This window comes from Megalobrama amblycephala, linkage group LG10, assembly GCF_018812025.1.
Source record: "Megalobrama amblycephala isolate DHTTF-2021 linkage group LG10, ASM1881202v1, whole genome shotgun sequence".
Taxonomy (NCBI): domain Eukaryota; kingdom Metazoa; phylum Chordata; class Actinopteri; order Cypriniformes; family Xenocyprididae; genus Megalobrama; species Megalobrama amblycephala.
Window position 1 is genome coordinate 445,655 of NC_063053.1, and position 15,748 is coordinate 461,402.

The following is a 15,748-nucleotide window of genomic DNA, read 5'->3' on the forward strand; positions in this document are numbered from 1 at the left end:
AACAAGACGCGACAAAATCAATCAAAAACCACAGCCAATCAGAAGAGCGTCAGGGTGGGCTCTCTGCAGTCACAATGAAATTGATGAGTACATAATCAAATTCACAAATATTACACAATTTAAACATTATTCAAAGTACATCCTGAGTGACTGAAACAATCTGTCATAGAATACACTTGTTTGTTCTTAATGAATTGACAGTTTGAACGTCCTTCTGGCCATTTATTTATTTTCACGATCTGAGGTGAATTATCCATGGTTACTTTCAGTACGGCTACAAAGATGAGAACACAAAATGATAATCAAACTAGATAATTCTAACAATAAATAAAGCACATAAACAGTACTTATGATTATAATTGCTTTACTTTGTGTTGTTGTTCCAGCCGTGACATCGTAGAAAAATAGAAACCGTTTCTAAAATATAATTGTTGCGTGTCGTGGATGGTTAGGACAAAAACTCTGATTAACATGGAAAAGATACCTTTTATCACGTGTTGCGCCATTGCGTGTAGTTAGGACACTGTGTTATGAGGGATCTCAGTGGGTTTTGGAACAGAGCAAGTTGAGCAATAGTTAACAGAAAGATGGAAAGTAAATCACACACTCTTTAAAGGGGCTTGATCTTTTGAAAATGGAGTAAGTAACTTTCAGAACTCAAATGCCCAAGTCCAGTAAGACTTGTTCTAACCTCAGACAGTTGAATACATTGACCATGTGACCATGCACATCTACATGTCAACAATGCCATCTTAGCTTTGATTTCCACTAGGGATGTAGATGTTGACTGATTAACTGACCTTAATGATTTTTTTTAGGCTAATGCCATCAGTTGATTTACATGTTTTATTTACACATTTGTTTTATTTATTTTTATTTTTATTTTTAGAAAGACTACTAATTACTCTAATTACTGCGATATTAAAATTATATACATCCCTAATTTCCATGATTGTGGAATCCAGGAAATGCTTATTACTCTGTCCTTTAGAGACTTTACATTTAAGTACTGTAATATCCACAAGATGATTCTAAGACTTTTAGACTGTAGACAGTTGACTGTTTTGTGATTTTGGGAAACACTTACTTGTTAAAAAGTCCTCTAACATGGTAATATACTGCAGACTTACATATATAATACATACATTCATACATATATGCATAAGTATTAATGATAATGATGTACAAAAATTTGTCTGTTCCCTTTCTTGAATCTGTTTGAACAGATTGCGATTTTGACATTGCCTTTGGGTTTGACGTGTCCAGACAATCAACGCAACCTCTGTTGAGACCTCAGGTGGAACAGATAGTTACTGCAGCCATCCACAGTATCTCCATGATGGGTGATCTATGCTGTGTCAAAACGGACAACATTAAAACTAGATTTGGCTATAGGCTAGTGTCTGCACGAGATGGCAGAGTTCTGCATAATTTTAGCTTTGAGAAGTACAACGAGGATGTGGTCAGTGAAGTGATGTTACTGAGACCTACGGAGCCCCTGGCCTTCAACAAGTTTCTGTTAGATTCCTTCAAAGACATGTTTATCAACTCCAACGCCAAGGCAAAGGTGGGAATGTTTCTGAGATATACAATTGACCATCAAAAAGATTGTCAGCGATATGTTACATGCTTTATGTTAATGTGTGCTCAATTAAATGAGCACTTCTGCTGATGCTATTTGCTAATGATTATACATTTGTGATGTTTTACTGACATGCTGTACTCTCATTAAAAACAAAGTTGAACAATCATTTACACAACCAAAGAAACATTACATGCACTTGGTATTTGGTATGATATTTTTTCCAAAATGATGATTTAAATTGAAAAAGAATCTGTAACAGCCGGACTATTAGAAAAAAAAATTTTTTTAGAAATGCAATCATGATTGGGATATAAGATTCAGCATCTTTTTGTTTATTTAGATCCATAATGGGCACCTAGATTGCATTTAATTTTTATTGCTCTTTTTATTGCTACAATTAATTTTGCTGACATTTAATTGTATTTTTTTGTCTAGGTTTTAATACTCTTTACAGATGGTTTGGATGTTAGCATTCAGCGTTTAATGGCGAGTTCACAGAGACTTAAGCAAAGTGGTAAGTGGCTATGTCTTTGGCTATGTCCACATTATTGTGGGTATGTTTGAAAACAGTGCTTTTTTTCTAAGCAGTCTCTGTTCATGTTAGCTTTTTCAAGCATTTTCCAAAAGTTGTTTGCTCACTGAAACGTCTAAAAAAGCTTAAATCACCTTACTGGACATGCATTAAACAAAATAAAAGCTCACTGAGATGAGACCGAGTGACAAGACATAATAAAGTTCTCACACCATTCTTTTGGCACAATCATTTTATTAGCAAAGAGTCCCACAACTCACTAGTTCATCTAGGTCACATTTAAAATTGCCGTTGCATATACTCTAATGCGCAATTGTGGTGTTTTGCCACAGGAAATTTTCTGTCATATTTGCAGGAATATAATGTGATTTTACAAAGAAATATTTATCTTTTAATATTTAAAACTTCAAGCTTAGAGACTGTGACCTTGACATTGAAACAATTCAAAGCTATTTGTTTATTTCTGATGTGTAAACTAGGGGTTGATGCACTGCTGATTGTGTCTTTGGAGGGAATAATGGATGTTCACCAGCTGGAGTTTGGCAAAGGTTTCAGCTACATGCAGCCACTGACCATCAACATGCTTAATTTAGGCAATGCTCTTATGAAACAGATTGTAAGTATCAAAGCAATTCTTAATCCTCTGGAGTCTGAGGCTGATTTGGGGGCCTGGAGTAGTTTTGGCATGCCCTGAAATTTGTGCCTTTTTTCAGTTTTTTATAAACATATTAATGACAAAAGTCTCATTACACTGTATTCAGCACAAACTGGGCTACTATAATATGTGGGCAACAAGTATGTGCATGTTTGTATTTTTGAGAGTATTACGTATATGCGTTGTTTTTGAAAAAACAAAAAAAAAAGTCAATGAAATAAGGCCTCAAAATGCATACTAAATATTTTTTTCACAAGTCTTTTGGGAATTGTATATTTTAGTCGAGTTTTTGCTTCAAAATGATGTAGAAATTATCCTGCCTACTCAGACACAAAAAACAATGTATTGATTTTAAATTTCTAAGGCACTTTTTGTTTAAGGAGCCCGTATGCAAAGAGGCGTGAATCTTCATGAATAATGCTGTGATTCACTCCTGAGGAGATTAAGACCCTGCCCCTACTGAGCCGCATATTGAGCCATTAGGTCAGGAATGTGACTGAGTCAACTAAAAAAGAATGCAATGACAAAAGACATATCATTTTTTGTTTGAAGTTTATTTAAAATATAGTTATCTATATAAATGAGAGTCAAAGACACATTTTGAGTACACAGTTATACCTGGAAATAAATCCTGTTCAAAGATATAAGTAAACATCACATACCTGGCATTTGGTGTTTCTGCAATGGAGGCAAAAATAAGGAAAAAAAAAAGAAAAAAAAAACTTTCCTGCTTTCAGTCAGTGATCTCAGTTTCATATGCGCGCAGTCCAGTGTGGACCAATATCTGGTCACTGTGATTCTCAAATCTGTGAGATAAAAGAAAAAACCCCTCTGTGAGCATGCTGATAACAGGATCATATCAGCTATTGTATTAACATTAATATAATGTCCACTCTTAACAGAAAACATGATTTTTGTGATCTTATGATTGCACGTATTATTGCACATCATGTGAAGAAAATTTTGTATATGCCTATATTTTAAATTACAGTTCCAGTCAAAAGATTGGACACATTACTATTTTTAATGTTTTGAAAGAAGTCTCATGCTCACCAAGCCTGCATTTATTTGATCAAAAATAATGAAAAAAACAGCAATACTATGAAATATTATTACAATTTAAAATAATGGTTTTCTATTTTAATATACTTTAAAATATAATCTATTTCTGTGATGCAAAGCGTCTAAACATTCATATTACCTCTATGGCATTTTATATATTATATTTGTTGTATTATAGAGCCTAAATGTTAATGTGCAGTTTAATAAATTGCTAACACATTTTATTTCAGTATTTATTACGTATGTCAGTTGATTTCACTCATCTCAGTATAGCAGTATAGTTTGGCAATAGCCATGGCAATTTACTAATGTAAGTCGATCTGCCCCATTAATTCACACTGAGACACACAAAACTTGCAGGATTTATATTTAAACAGTCTTTTTGTGGCTTAATATTCACACACACTATATCGCAATTAGAATAAAGAACTAAAGAATAAAAAAATCTTACCATTCACTGTCATTGGCTTGAGTTGATCCTCGAAATGGCTCTTCCACTGAGGTAAATTCTTTTAGAATTATTCTTCACCGCATCTTAAAACGATGAAAAGTAGCATACATGAAACTGACCAAGCTTGATGCGTTTTTCCGAGCTGACATGGGCATTCACTCTGTTGAATGTATCGCCTCAGAATTTGCGTCTGAACAGGCGTGCGCTCAGTGGGTGTGGTCACATTAGCGGATAATGAGCTGACTCGCAAGCGTCTGACAACCTTCTCTTTCCAAACAGATTACGTAAACAGAGAATATTTGTTTTCGATTTGACTTGCAAGATTTAAAAATGAGACATATGTCTCATTGTTTTGTGATTGGTATTCACTAAGTTACAGTTCATTTTCTGAGGACTATCAGAATGGACTTCCTTCAGAGGGAGACGACAGATCACGCATCATGTTAGTTTTCTTTATTTTGCAAAAAGCACAACATTTTGTTTTTACTCTGAGTGTACACAAATAAAAGAAGACATTCTATAGTTTCAATTGATATATTACTTATGTCTCTATAACAAAAAATGCCAGAGTATTTTAAGTGGATTTTGCTGCTATGTGAAAAAAATCCAGCTAAACGCGCCTGCGTGTTTCCCGACTCAGAGGTTAAAGGGCACCTATTATGCAGAATTCACTTTTACATGGTGTTTGAACATTAATGTGTGTCGGCAGTGTGTGTACACAACCACCTAATGATAAAAATCCACCCAGTCTTTTTTAATCCCCATAAAACAAGAGCAGTGTCTCAAAACAAACCGTTTGAAAATTCTGGGCAAAGTGACGTCACTACTGATAGTGGATAAAAGAAAGATGACAACATGAGTTATAACCGCAATTAAAATAAACTATACCTGTTCTATCTCCATGCAGCATTCTCTGGCTCTGTAGGCATCATTGTCCCACTCCGGTTTAAACTGAACACCACTGCCAACAATTTCGGATAGTTTCAGTGCATGAGATTGTCCTGTTTGTTGCATGAGCTCTTGAAGCCCGCCCTTTTCTTGAAAGGGGACCAGGAGCAGCAGCTCATTTACAATTAAAGGGACACACACAAAAACGGTGTGTTTTTGCTCACACCCAAAAAGTGGGAAAAGTGGTTTGCCCTGGAACAAGTGTCCAGGCATGCTGTGGTCTCCACGGATGCCTCTGCCACCAGCTAGGGAGCCACGTACAACGGGCATACAGTTTCGGGTCTGTGGACGGGACCCCAACTGCAATGGCACATCAGCCGGCTCGAGTTGTTGTCAGTATGTCTTGCACTGGGCCATTTCATATTGCTGCTACTAGGCAAGCGCATACTGGTCCATACGGACAGCACTGTGACCGTTGCATACATCAACCATCAGGGTGGTCTACGCTCCCGTCGCATGTCACAACTCGCCCGCCATCTCCTCCTATGAAGTCAGAAGCATCTGAGGTCACTTTGTGCCATTCACATCCCAGGCGTGCTCAACCGTGCAGCTGACGACCTCTCACAGCAGTCTCCATCCCCAGGTGGTTCAGCTGATCAGGATATGCTTCAAGACTGCACAGTTGGACCAGTTTGCCGCCCCGGACAGTTGTTTTGCTCCCTGACGAGGGGACCCTCGGCATGGATGCGCTGGCACACAGCTGGCCCCAGGGGCCTACGCAAGTATGCGTTTCCCCCAGTGAGCCGGACGTTGTGGAAAGTCACGGAGGACGAGGAGCAGGTCTTGTTGGTTGTGCATTATTGTGTCGCCACTGTTGCTGCGCATTTGCATGCATTTGAAAGTAAGTCTTTGGGAAAGCAAGACCTGATAGTCAGGTTCCTGAGAGGGGCGAGGGGATTGAATCCTCCTTGTCTACACTCTTTACCTTCTTGGGACTTGTCCCTGGTGCTTACGGCACTTTGGAGACTGCCCTTTGAGCCCTTGCAGTCAGCTGAGTTAAAAACCCTGTCCCTTAAGACAGTTCTCTGGTCGCATTGGCTTCTATCAAGAGGGTAGGGGACCTGCACGCTTTTTTAGTCGAAATTGTGCCTATAATTCAGCCCAGGTGATTCTCATGTTATCTTGAGACCCTGGCCCGGATATGGGCACAAAGTTCCTACCACTCCCTTTTGGGATCAGGTGGTGAACCTGCAAGTACTGCCCTTAGAGGAGGCAGACCCAGCCCTGGCTCTGCTCTGTCCTGTTCATGCTTTGCACACTTAAGTGGACAGACACAGAGCTTCAGGACCCCAGATCAGCTCTTCGTCTGTTACGGAGGCCAGCAGAAGGGAAAGGCTGTCTCTAAGCAGAGGATGGCTCACTGGATAGTGGATACCATTGCACTGGCATCAGGGGTGTTGCTTCTTCCTGACTAGGGCATGTGGCGACTCGCTGACAGATATATGTAGAGCTGTGGACTGGGCGACATTTAACATGTTCGCTAAGTTCTATAGCCTTGGTGTAGAACCGGTAGCCTCCCGCATAGTAACCCCTAGTGGCCAGTAAACGCCAGAGCCCCCCTTCTAGTGTTGGCTTGCTGTGCCATTCCCCTCTCTTCGGACCGGATAAGTGTGCTCATTGCTCCAGTAAGTTCCCAATTTGGCGAACCCTGTAGAGTTCATCCATCACCCCTTGTGGCCTCAGACATTGTGGAGTGTCTGACGCTAGGCCTAGCACTCGTATGCACTGCTACATGTGTTATGCTTGGTGCCATATGTTGTGACCCCTATGGCAGTCCCATGTGTGTATTCTTCCACAGTAACTCCCCACGGTGAGCCAGTGTCCCTGCCAGCGTCCCTGCCAAGTGTTATCTTCCCCTTGTTGTCTGGAGCCACCCCAGGGACATTCCATATGTTGCACTGCCCTTGGTTGGCCAGTCCATATGTGTGTTCTCCACATGTCACCTCCCTTCGAGCAGGATGTGGATTCCACAGTGTTCCATAGAAGGGCATGCTTTTCCAGTGTTATCCAATAGTCTCACTGAGTGGGTCCCTCTTCCGCTCCGAGGTGTGGGGGGATTCTGAGGCTTACGAGGGGCACTAGAAGGGCAAGCAACTGTGGCATTTTATTAGGGATACCAATTCGTCGGTTCACCGAACGTGACCGACTGAAAGGGAACGTCTCAGTTACGTATGTAAATGAATTTGTGGTAAAATACCCTAAAATTTGACTGGATGCATGGCCTGTGACTTCAACAACAGTAAACGTTTTCACACATTGTGCACTTTTCTCTCCCCTCAGGAAACAGTAGCGCTGAGGAAATGCTGTGATGTGTTTTGTTCATGCACTGGTGTACCTGGACCACAAGGAAACTCTGGAAGACCGGGTCAAAAGGTCAGAGATCCTGGTTATGTGGATTTAATGGATTTTTCTCACTGTCGCATTATGTCATTATGCAAAGGATAAATGCATTGCTGCTTTAGATTTTGACGTAAATTAGTTATCCTTGAAAGCAGCATGATTTTAAACATCCTTTGCATAGGGAATATGCTTATAATGCCTTTAAGAATTCTACTTATGTAGGGAGCTCACTCGGTTTTGTGTGTCAGCATCTCTTTTTTTGTTTTTATTATTTAGGGCTCTACTGGTCAGAATGGTCATCCTGGATTTCCAGGAGATGATGGTAGTGTGGTAAGTGAAAGTGTAAAGGCCTATAAAGAATATAGTTAAACTATAAAGATATAGTTCTAAAAATCGTTCTAAATATAAAAGAATAGCAGTGTCCACACCACAGCTATAATGATAACAATTTAGAGAAACTATATCGTTGGGATCACTTTCAGATATTTTTTCAGCTGTTGAACGAAGTCAAGCCCCCTTTTCAAGGAATACTTCGTCCCCTTGAAATCATTGTTTTAAATCAGTGTTTCATTTCTGAATATGTGTTTTGAAGGAACCTATCTTTTAGGCTTAAAAGAACCCTAGATTCTATCCTTTTTCATGTAAAAAAAAGAGTTTTAGTATCTTCGGTCTTTTAGCCGCAGGAATATGAGATGGGTCTATTTTATGTTTTTAAAATAAGACCTTGTTCTCCTGTATAGTTTTCTGAGCATGTAGTTTATCAGGAGGCTGGCCCATTTTGTGCTGAGGCTCTGAGACAGGGCCAGAGGTCCAGTATGGCCGCTCAGGCACCTCCTCTTTTCAGAGCAGGTGCAGAGACGGCTGGACTCGAGGAGGAAGAAGCAGGTTTGATCACGTATAGCGTCTGTGATCTATTCCCTCTCATTGCGAGGGCAACATTGCATTTTCCCTCGCCCCTTCTTCCTACGCCTCCTGAGTTTGAGATCTTTCTACTTGCTCAGGCGCTTCTTTTACAGTTAGGCTGTCGGCTGGCCATTTGATAATATTTTTTCTAAAGGCCGCCATCTGGCTTGATAGTGAAAGTGCTTTTAGGCTTAAAAGAAATTTTGATTTCATCCTTCTTCATGCATTAAAATAAGGAGGGAAATCTTCATTCTACGAGCCACAGGAAGATAAGTTGGGTCTATATTTTTATGTTTATAAAAAGTATAGACCTTTTTTTTCCTGTTTTTTTTTCAAAACATGCAGGCCGCTTTATGGCCGCTATTTTGTAGCCTCCTATGTTAGAGTAGCTTCTCAGCTAATACTTTAGTTTGGTTTGAGTTAGCACTTGTTGCTTCAGTTATTTGTGTGCAGGATGGCTTTTCGGCCACCTGACACTGTTTGCTTGCAGTGCTTCAATTTCTCCTCATGTTTGAAGGTTTCAAAATGAAGCCCAAGCTTTGCTTGGCCCAGTAGGCCTTAGCTAGCGGCTAGGCTAGAGCTAGGTTTAGGTGTTTGTTTGTTACATCACCCTTATTACTACTATCCCTGTGAGGTTGTATAGTTCCTAGTTCTGGCCTCCTCCTGAGGGAGTTGCGGGCCGTATGCCCATTTCCCCTTCGATGTGAAAATGTAGGTGCTATGGCTGAGGTTAACAGATAAGGTTATAGGCTGTTATTAGCCTTCCTGGTGCTGTTTTTCCCAGGTGGTAGGCCCTTATCTTCGAGAAGATGAGTTATGCAGTGCTGCTAGGCCCCACTTTTTAGAACTTTTGTCATGCTTATTATGTCTTCACATGAGCCCCTTGAATTATATTCAAGTTTGAGATTACGATGCTAAATATTTTAGCTTTCGTTCTCTGGGGTTCATTACAGATCTTGGATCTGTTTTGTGAAACATTTATCCTGTTTGGATGGCATGTATTACAAAGCATTTGCGTTCGCTTTGGGGTTCTAAGCTTTAGCCCTACATGCATATGTAAGCTTACTCTAGTGCTGCCACAGGTTAACGCCTGTTTCTGTGATAGCAGGCTGTGATTAGCCTCTATCTATGAATGTGGTGTTTTATTGTACTCCCCGGTTAGGGTTTGTGTTTCACTGAGTGCATCACCTGTTGGATTGCACACTCAGGTTGAGTGTAGAGAGACTTATTTTGGTTTGAATATTATGATCTCTGTTAGCTCCCAGTCGATCATGACCACAGCAGCTGTTTTGCATTTGCTGTTAGATTGTTGGCTCTTTGTTGTAGCCTCTTTCTTATACAGCTTGTTTCTCGGGAGCTGTTGTTTTACGGTCACGAGTTGGCTCACGTATCTTAGCACTGCCTCAGGCTTATGCTCATGTTTGTTTGAGGTGGTAGGCCTTATGGGCCTCCCTTAGACCATGATAGCATGTTTATGTATACTATGTACATTGCCTGTTGGAATGTGTAGGCTTAGTTCAGGTTGTGTGGCTAGTTACCCACAGTTATCTTGTTGGGTCTAGAGCTGGTCCCCTTTGAGCTTGGGCCCTTTATATAACCACTGGCTGGAGCCACATGGTGCTGAAAGTAGTAGGCCCTACCAGGCCTCCTTTTCAGTTTTCTATGTTGGCCCAGCTGGGTCGGTGCTCACTTAGCCTAGCACTGCCTCAGGCTTATGCTCATGTTGTTTGAGGTAGCAGGCCTTGCAGGCCTTCCTTAAACCATGATAGCATATTATGTGTACTGGGTACATTGCCTGTTGGAATGTTTACACCTAAGGTCAGATTGTGTAAGCTATTTACCCTCAGTAAACTTTAGGGTTTAGTGCTGGCCCTTTTTTGAGCCCGGGTCTTGTATATGACCACTGGCTGGTGCCACATGGTGCTAAAGTAGTAGGCTTTGCCAGGCTTCCTTTGTAGCCTCCGTGTTGGCCCAGCTGGGTTGGTTATATCTAGACTCATGGGTCATGATTGCTAACTGACACCGCGTGTGTACGGGTTGTAGGCCTTCGCAGGCCTCCTAGGTGTCACGCTGGAATTTGGCTTTGTACTCCTCTCGCTTAGAGAGTAAAAGGTGCTTTTACTGAGTACATTTTCTGAGTGGCTTGCCTCTCAAGGTGAGTTTTTGTGTTAAAACCAACTGTTTGTCTGGTTTTACGCATTTGCTTCCTTGAGCTTGGTTTCCTTTAGCTCTAGTTGAGCTAAGTAGCTACCTTGTTTGTTACTCGGTTGTATTTTGCTCCTAGAACTTTAGTGGTCACACTGCCACGAGCTGATGTCATGTATCTGCTGAGGTTATAGGCCCATGGGGCTTTCTTTAGCACATGACTCCTCTTGATTAATGAGTAGAAAGGTGTTTTTACCGAGTACACTGCTCGTTGGAATGTGTTGGACGGGCTGTTTCGTGGGCACTCACAGCTACCTATTACTTGTTGGTCATGCTTTCAGCATGCTATGTTTCAGGTGCTTGACTTTACGGGCAACCCTGGAATATCGCCTCATGTGTTGAGTTTCTGTGTTATGCTTAGTTCATTATAAAAGAACTCTAGTTATGTTGTAGGCCCTTTTTCCGGCCTCCATGACTATGTGCCCACAGTACGGTCTGTCTGTTAGGTTGAGCTTCGTACTTCCCTCTGGGTTGACTGTGTAAGCATGCTTAGCTCCCTAAGCTGGTCATTGGTTGTAGACTTCAATGAAGTTTCTCACTGAAACCGGCTCTTAGGCTGGTTTGTGCTCCCTTTACCGGGGTTTTTCTAGCGCACAGCCTCCTCAGTGCTTTAATCAGACACTGAGTAGATCCTAGAATGAGTAGTTTATACTCCCCTCGATTCAAGGGTTTATAGCGCTCAGCTGAGTTCCACTCTCCAGGATGCCATCTCTTAGTGGCCGATAGCTGACGCCGCGTGTGACAGGCAGGCCTGCTGGGCCTCCTTTGGGAACATGCTGGCATGTACCTTTTGCGTTTCTTTGACATTCTTTACTGAAGACAGTAAAAGGGTTTTTTTATGTCGCTGGCTGACCAGGGCTCTGGCTGACTTATGACCTCCTTTTGTAGTTGGTTTGCTTAGCCTGGAGCTTGATAACACTGCCACGAGCTGATGCCACATGTCTGCTGAGGTTATAGGCCTATGGGGCCTTCTTTAGCGCGTGATGGCGTACGCTGTACTCCTCTTGCTTAACACTCTGAGGTCTGAGGTATCGCCGGAGATACCACCGCGTTTTTTTTTCTTACCAGTGTGAAAGAGACTCAAAACACTCCGTCAATGTTGCACATACAATTAAGAGTTATACACCATTTTAATCCGTGGAATATCTTCTTTTATTTGTGTACACTCAGAGTAAAAACAAAATGTTGTGCTTTTTGTAAAATAAAGAAAACTAACCTGAAGTGTGATCTCTTGTCTCCCTCTGAACGAAGTCCAATCTGATAGTTCTCAGAAAATGGACTCTAACTTTGTGAATACTAATCACAAAAAAATTAGACTTGTGTCTAAAAAACGTTGAAATGTCAGGTTTTAAATCGTGTAAGTCAAATCGAAAACAAATATTCTCTGTTTATGTAATCTGTATGAAAAGAGAGCCATGTCAGAAGTCCTTGATTCAGCTCATTATCCGTTAATGTGGCCACGCCGATGGAGCGAGCGCTATTCAGACGCAAATTCAGTCAATACATGCATACATCCTCTCAATCGTGTATTTATTGTCTTGAAAAGTGTTTTGAATAGCCATAGTTAGTGATCTCTGGCCTCTGTTAGTTCAGTTCCTGGATTGTCACATGACCTATTCTTCTTTAGATGAATTTGTGGACTAAAGGTGTACAGAGCGCCCTCCGGCTGCAAGAATGAATTGAAAACACAGTATCCAGTGCTCACAGTAATGACAATAAATATTGAATACATATTACTCCTCTGTATAGAAAATTGACAAACATTTGAGAATCCATCAATATTTCTCCAAATGTGCATGCTTTTAAGCTAAAAGCCTATATGAAATGCCATAGAGGTAACATAATTGTTCAGACACTTTGCATCACAGAAATACATTATATTTTAAAGAATATAATAGAATACCATTATTTTAAATTGTAATAATATTTCACAGTATTGCTATTTTTCTGTATTTTTGATATACACCATATGATGAGCTTGAGATATGATCAACAGAGGGTTTTTTTCACAGCCTACCTGACTGAAAGAGCTCATTATTATGCAAGTCATTTCAGGTCATTATTATGTGATTCTTTTGTCTTCTCAGGTGAGAATGACCCATTATTCATGATGATTCACGCCTCCACGCATACTGTGTTTCTTGACAAAAAGTGTATTACAAAATTTAAACCTCTCTATTGTTTTACATGAAGGAGTAGGCAGCATAATTTTTACATAATTTTGAAGCAAAAACTTTAGTTTACAATCTCCAATACCCAGAAGTCTTGTGAACACATATATAATATTATTTTTTTGGCCTTATTTCAGTGGCTTAAGTTTTTTGTTTTTTCAATAACCACGCATAAACGTTATTCCTTCAAAAATACAAACATGTACATACATGTTTCTCACATATTATTGTAGCCTAGTTTGTGCTGAATACAGTGTAATGACACTTTTCCCATTAATATGTTTATGAACAACTGAAAAAAGCACAAATGTCAGGGCATGTCAAAACTTCTCCAGGGCCCAAAAATCCTCAGACCTCTGAGGGTTAAAGAGTAGGAAGGTGCTTTTACCGAGTACACTGCTCATTGGATTGTGTTGGACGGGTTTCGTAGGCACTCACAGCTACCTAATTACTTGGTTGGTCATGCGCTCAGCATGCTTTGTTTTCAGTCAAATGGCCTTATGGGCCATCCTGAATACCACCATATGAATTGGGTTCTTGTTGTGATATTAGTTAATTTCTAAGAACTTTAGTTATGTTGTAGGCCCTTTCTGATCGGCCTCCATGACTATATGCCTACAGTATGGTCTGTCTGTTAGGCTGAGCTCTGTACTTCTCTTTGGGTTATCTCCGTAATTGTGCTTAGCTCCCTAAGCTGGTCATTGGTTGTAGACTTCTATGAAGTCTCCCATTCGGACTAGCCCTAGGCTGGTTTGTGCTCCCCTGTATCAGGGTTTTCTAGCGCACAGCCTACTCAGTGCTTGAATCAGACGCTGAGTAGATCCAAGGATGAGTGGATTATACTCCCCTCAATGCGAGGGTTTATAGCGCTCAGCTGAGTTCCTCTCTCCAGGATGCCCATCTCTGCGCGTGGGTTTGAGACGCTTACTGCTCTTTCGCAGTCGCTCTTATCTGCTCTCTTCTTTTAAGTATGCACTTTGGAGATTCTGTGTATCAGACAGGGCTGGCCCAGACTATGTTTAGCTTTCGCTAAATTAATATGGCCTCCTTGGTGGCGTTGGGGGTGACTTTGTTCCCCTCTAGTGACTGGCCGGGGTTCCGTTTGGTTTCCTGGCCACATTCCCTTTAAGGGACCACTTTCAACGCATTGCTGGTCCCAGTTGCATTGAGTAGCCTTGGAAGGCTTTCTTCGGAAGGCTTCTTTTAGGCTTAGCTTGGGCTGTTGGCCATAGGGAATGCTGTCACTGACAGCCTTGGGGAGAGTTGCTCCCGGCTTTTCTTTGGAACTGCCGGAAGTTTGTCCAGACATTTGGCATGCACTCTCCTCCAGCATGGCAGCGTGGGTATATCGTTCCCCATATGCGGTAAACGCAGAGTGGAGTTCCCTTTCAAAAGGGAACGTCTCAGGTTATGTATGTAACCATGGTTCCCTGAGAACAGGGAACGAGACTCTGCGTTACACTGCCATGCTTCGGGTTGCCTGCTGAACAGTCCCTCAAAGATGAGTAGGTGTTGACTGCTTCCTCAGGCGCTCCCTTTATACGTCACGGTTCGCACTGTAATGACGTCATAGGCTGTCGCTGGCCAAAAGGATTGGAGTGTTGTGATTCTTGGCATTTCGAACACCTGTCACGAGTTCTCTGGGAACCATGGTTACATACGTAACCGGAGACGTTCTCTCGCCAACGATTCTGAGAACCATCTATAAAATTATCTTTCATACAGTTTCATACAGGTAGGCCTATTTTCCTTACAAATGCTCTACAAATGCATCATTTATGTTGTTTGAAATGCTGTAGGCTTATATTTTATAAATACGAAACTCACTGACAGAAGGCTGCTTTCAATTTTACAACAAAGGCCCACGTGCTGTTTGTGAAGAGCACTTGTGCAAGTGGCTGTGTGCGATTCCGTGTAAGTGGTTAAATGTACTCAAAATGCTTTTATGACGCAAAATTAATGTAAACACAGTCAATTAGATGTCTTCAGGGAGTAAACAGACAGGACAAAAACGTCTTATATTTCAAAAGAGATCTGTGCATTAGTGTGAATGCAGCTTATTAGATCTTCCGCTGTCTATGATGACATCAGTAATAATCAAACAACCATAGGGCTGAGAAAGAGAAAAATCCATCACAGCTTTTGAATGGAAAATGTTCAGATACTCTTAAATACTGAAAGCTATTCTTTGTTTATTGCTTGTAATATTTCATTGTTCCTCCCTATTATTATTTATGAGGCTTCTTGCTTTTATGTTTTGAAGCTGTTTATAGCCTAGATTTAAAATTTTTAACATACAGTTGTATTTTTTAACTAGTAATTATTTAAAAAGTACTTATAATTACAGAGACTATGTATTAAATAAAAAAATAAGGTTACAAAACTAATTATAAAAAAAAGAAAAAAGAAAAGTGTATCAAGAATCATTTTGGAATCAGATTGTGACTCCCAGAATCAGAATCGGATCATATCGTGAGGTGCCTAAAGATTCCCACCCCTAGTCTTTATCAGTTTTAGGGATCAGAGTGTATTCTTTTTAATACACTTCTCTTTTAACAAACTATGTAGATGTTGTTTTAAGTTGTTGCATCATTAATACCTGAAAACTTATCATGAATACTCAAAAGAAAATTATCACATTTTTCTTGAGAAAACTGAACAGTATACAATTTTTTTGTAAAAGGAGTATACAAAGGTTGAGATCTGAGACCTGAATCTGTACATATAACATCATTAATATTTAAGTCAGAGAGAGAGATGTCTTTGTACGATGTCTATTCTCTAGAGCAAAAAAGTAATTAGTGTTTCTTTCACGCTTCTCAATCCATTTTGCTATAGAGTGTATAAAAGCTCCTTTTACAGTTTCTGTGTACGTATTTTCAATCTGCAATTGATG

At 40.5% G+C, this 15,748-nt stretch overlaps 1 protein-coding gene across 1 annotated transcript in view; it reads left to right on the plus strand.

The window, feature by feature from the left end:
* LOC125276407 (collagen alpha-6(VI) chain-like) overlaps window positions 1–15,748 on the plus strand; it is a 70,957-nt gene that overhangs the window by 8,134 nt on the left and 47,075 nt on the right. Inside the window, exons 6-10 of the mRNA XM_048203840.1 lie at window positions 1,227–1,567; window positions 2,021–2,099; window positions 2,597–2,733; window positions 7,514–7,606; window positions 7,850–7,903. Of these exons, the coding sequence (XP_048059797.1) occupies window positions 1,227–1,567; window positions 2,021–2,099; window positions 2,597–2,733; window positions 7,514–7,606; window positions 7,850–7,903 (704 nt within the window). The remainder of the gene's footprint in view (window positions 1–1,226; window positions 1,568–2,020; window positions 2,100–2,596; window positions 2,734–7,513; window positions 7,607–7,849; window positions 7,904–15,748) is intronic.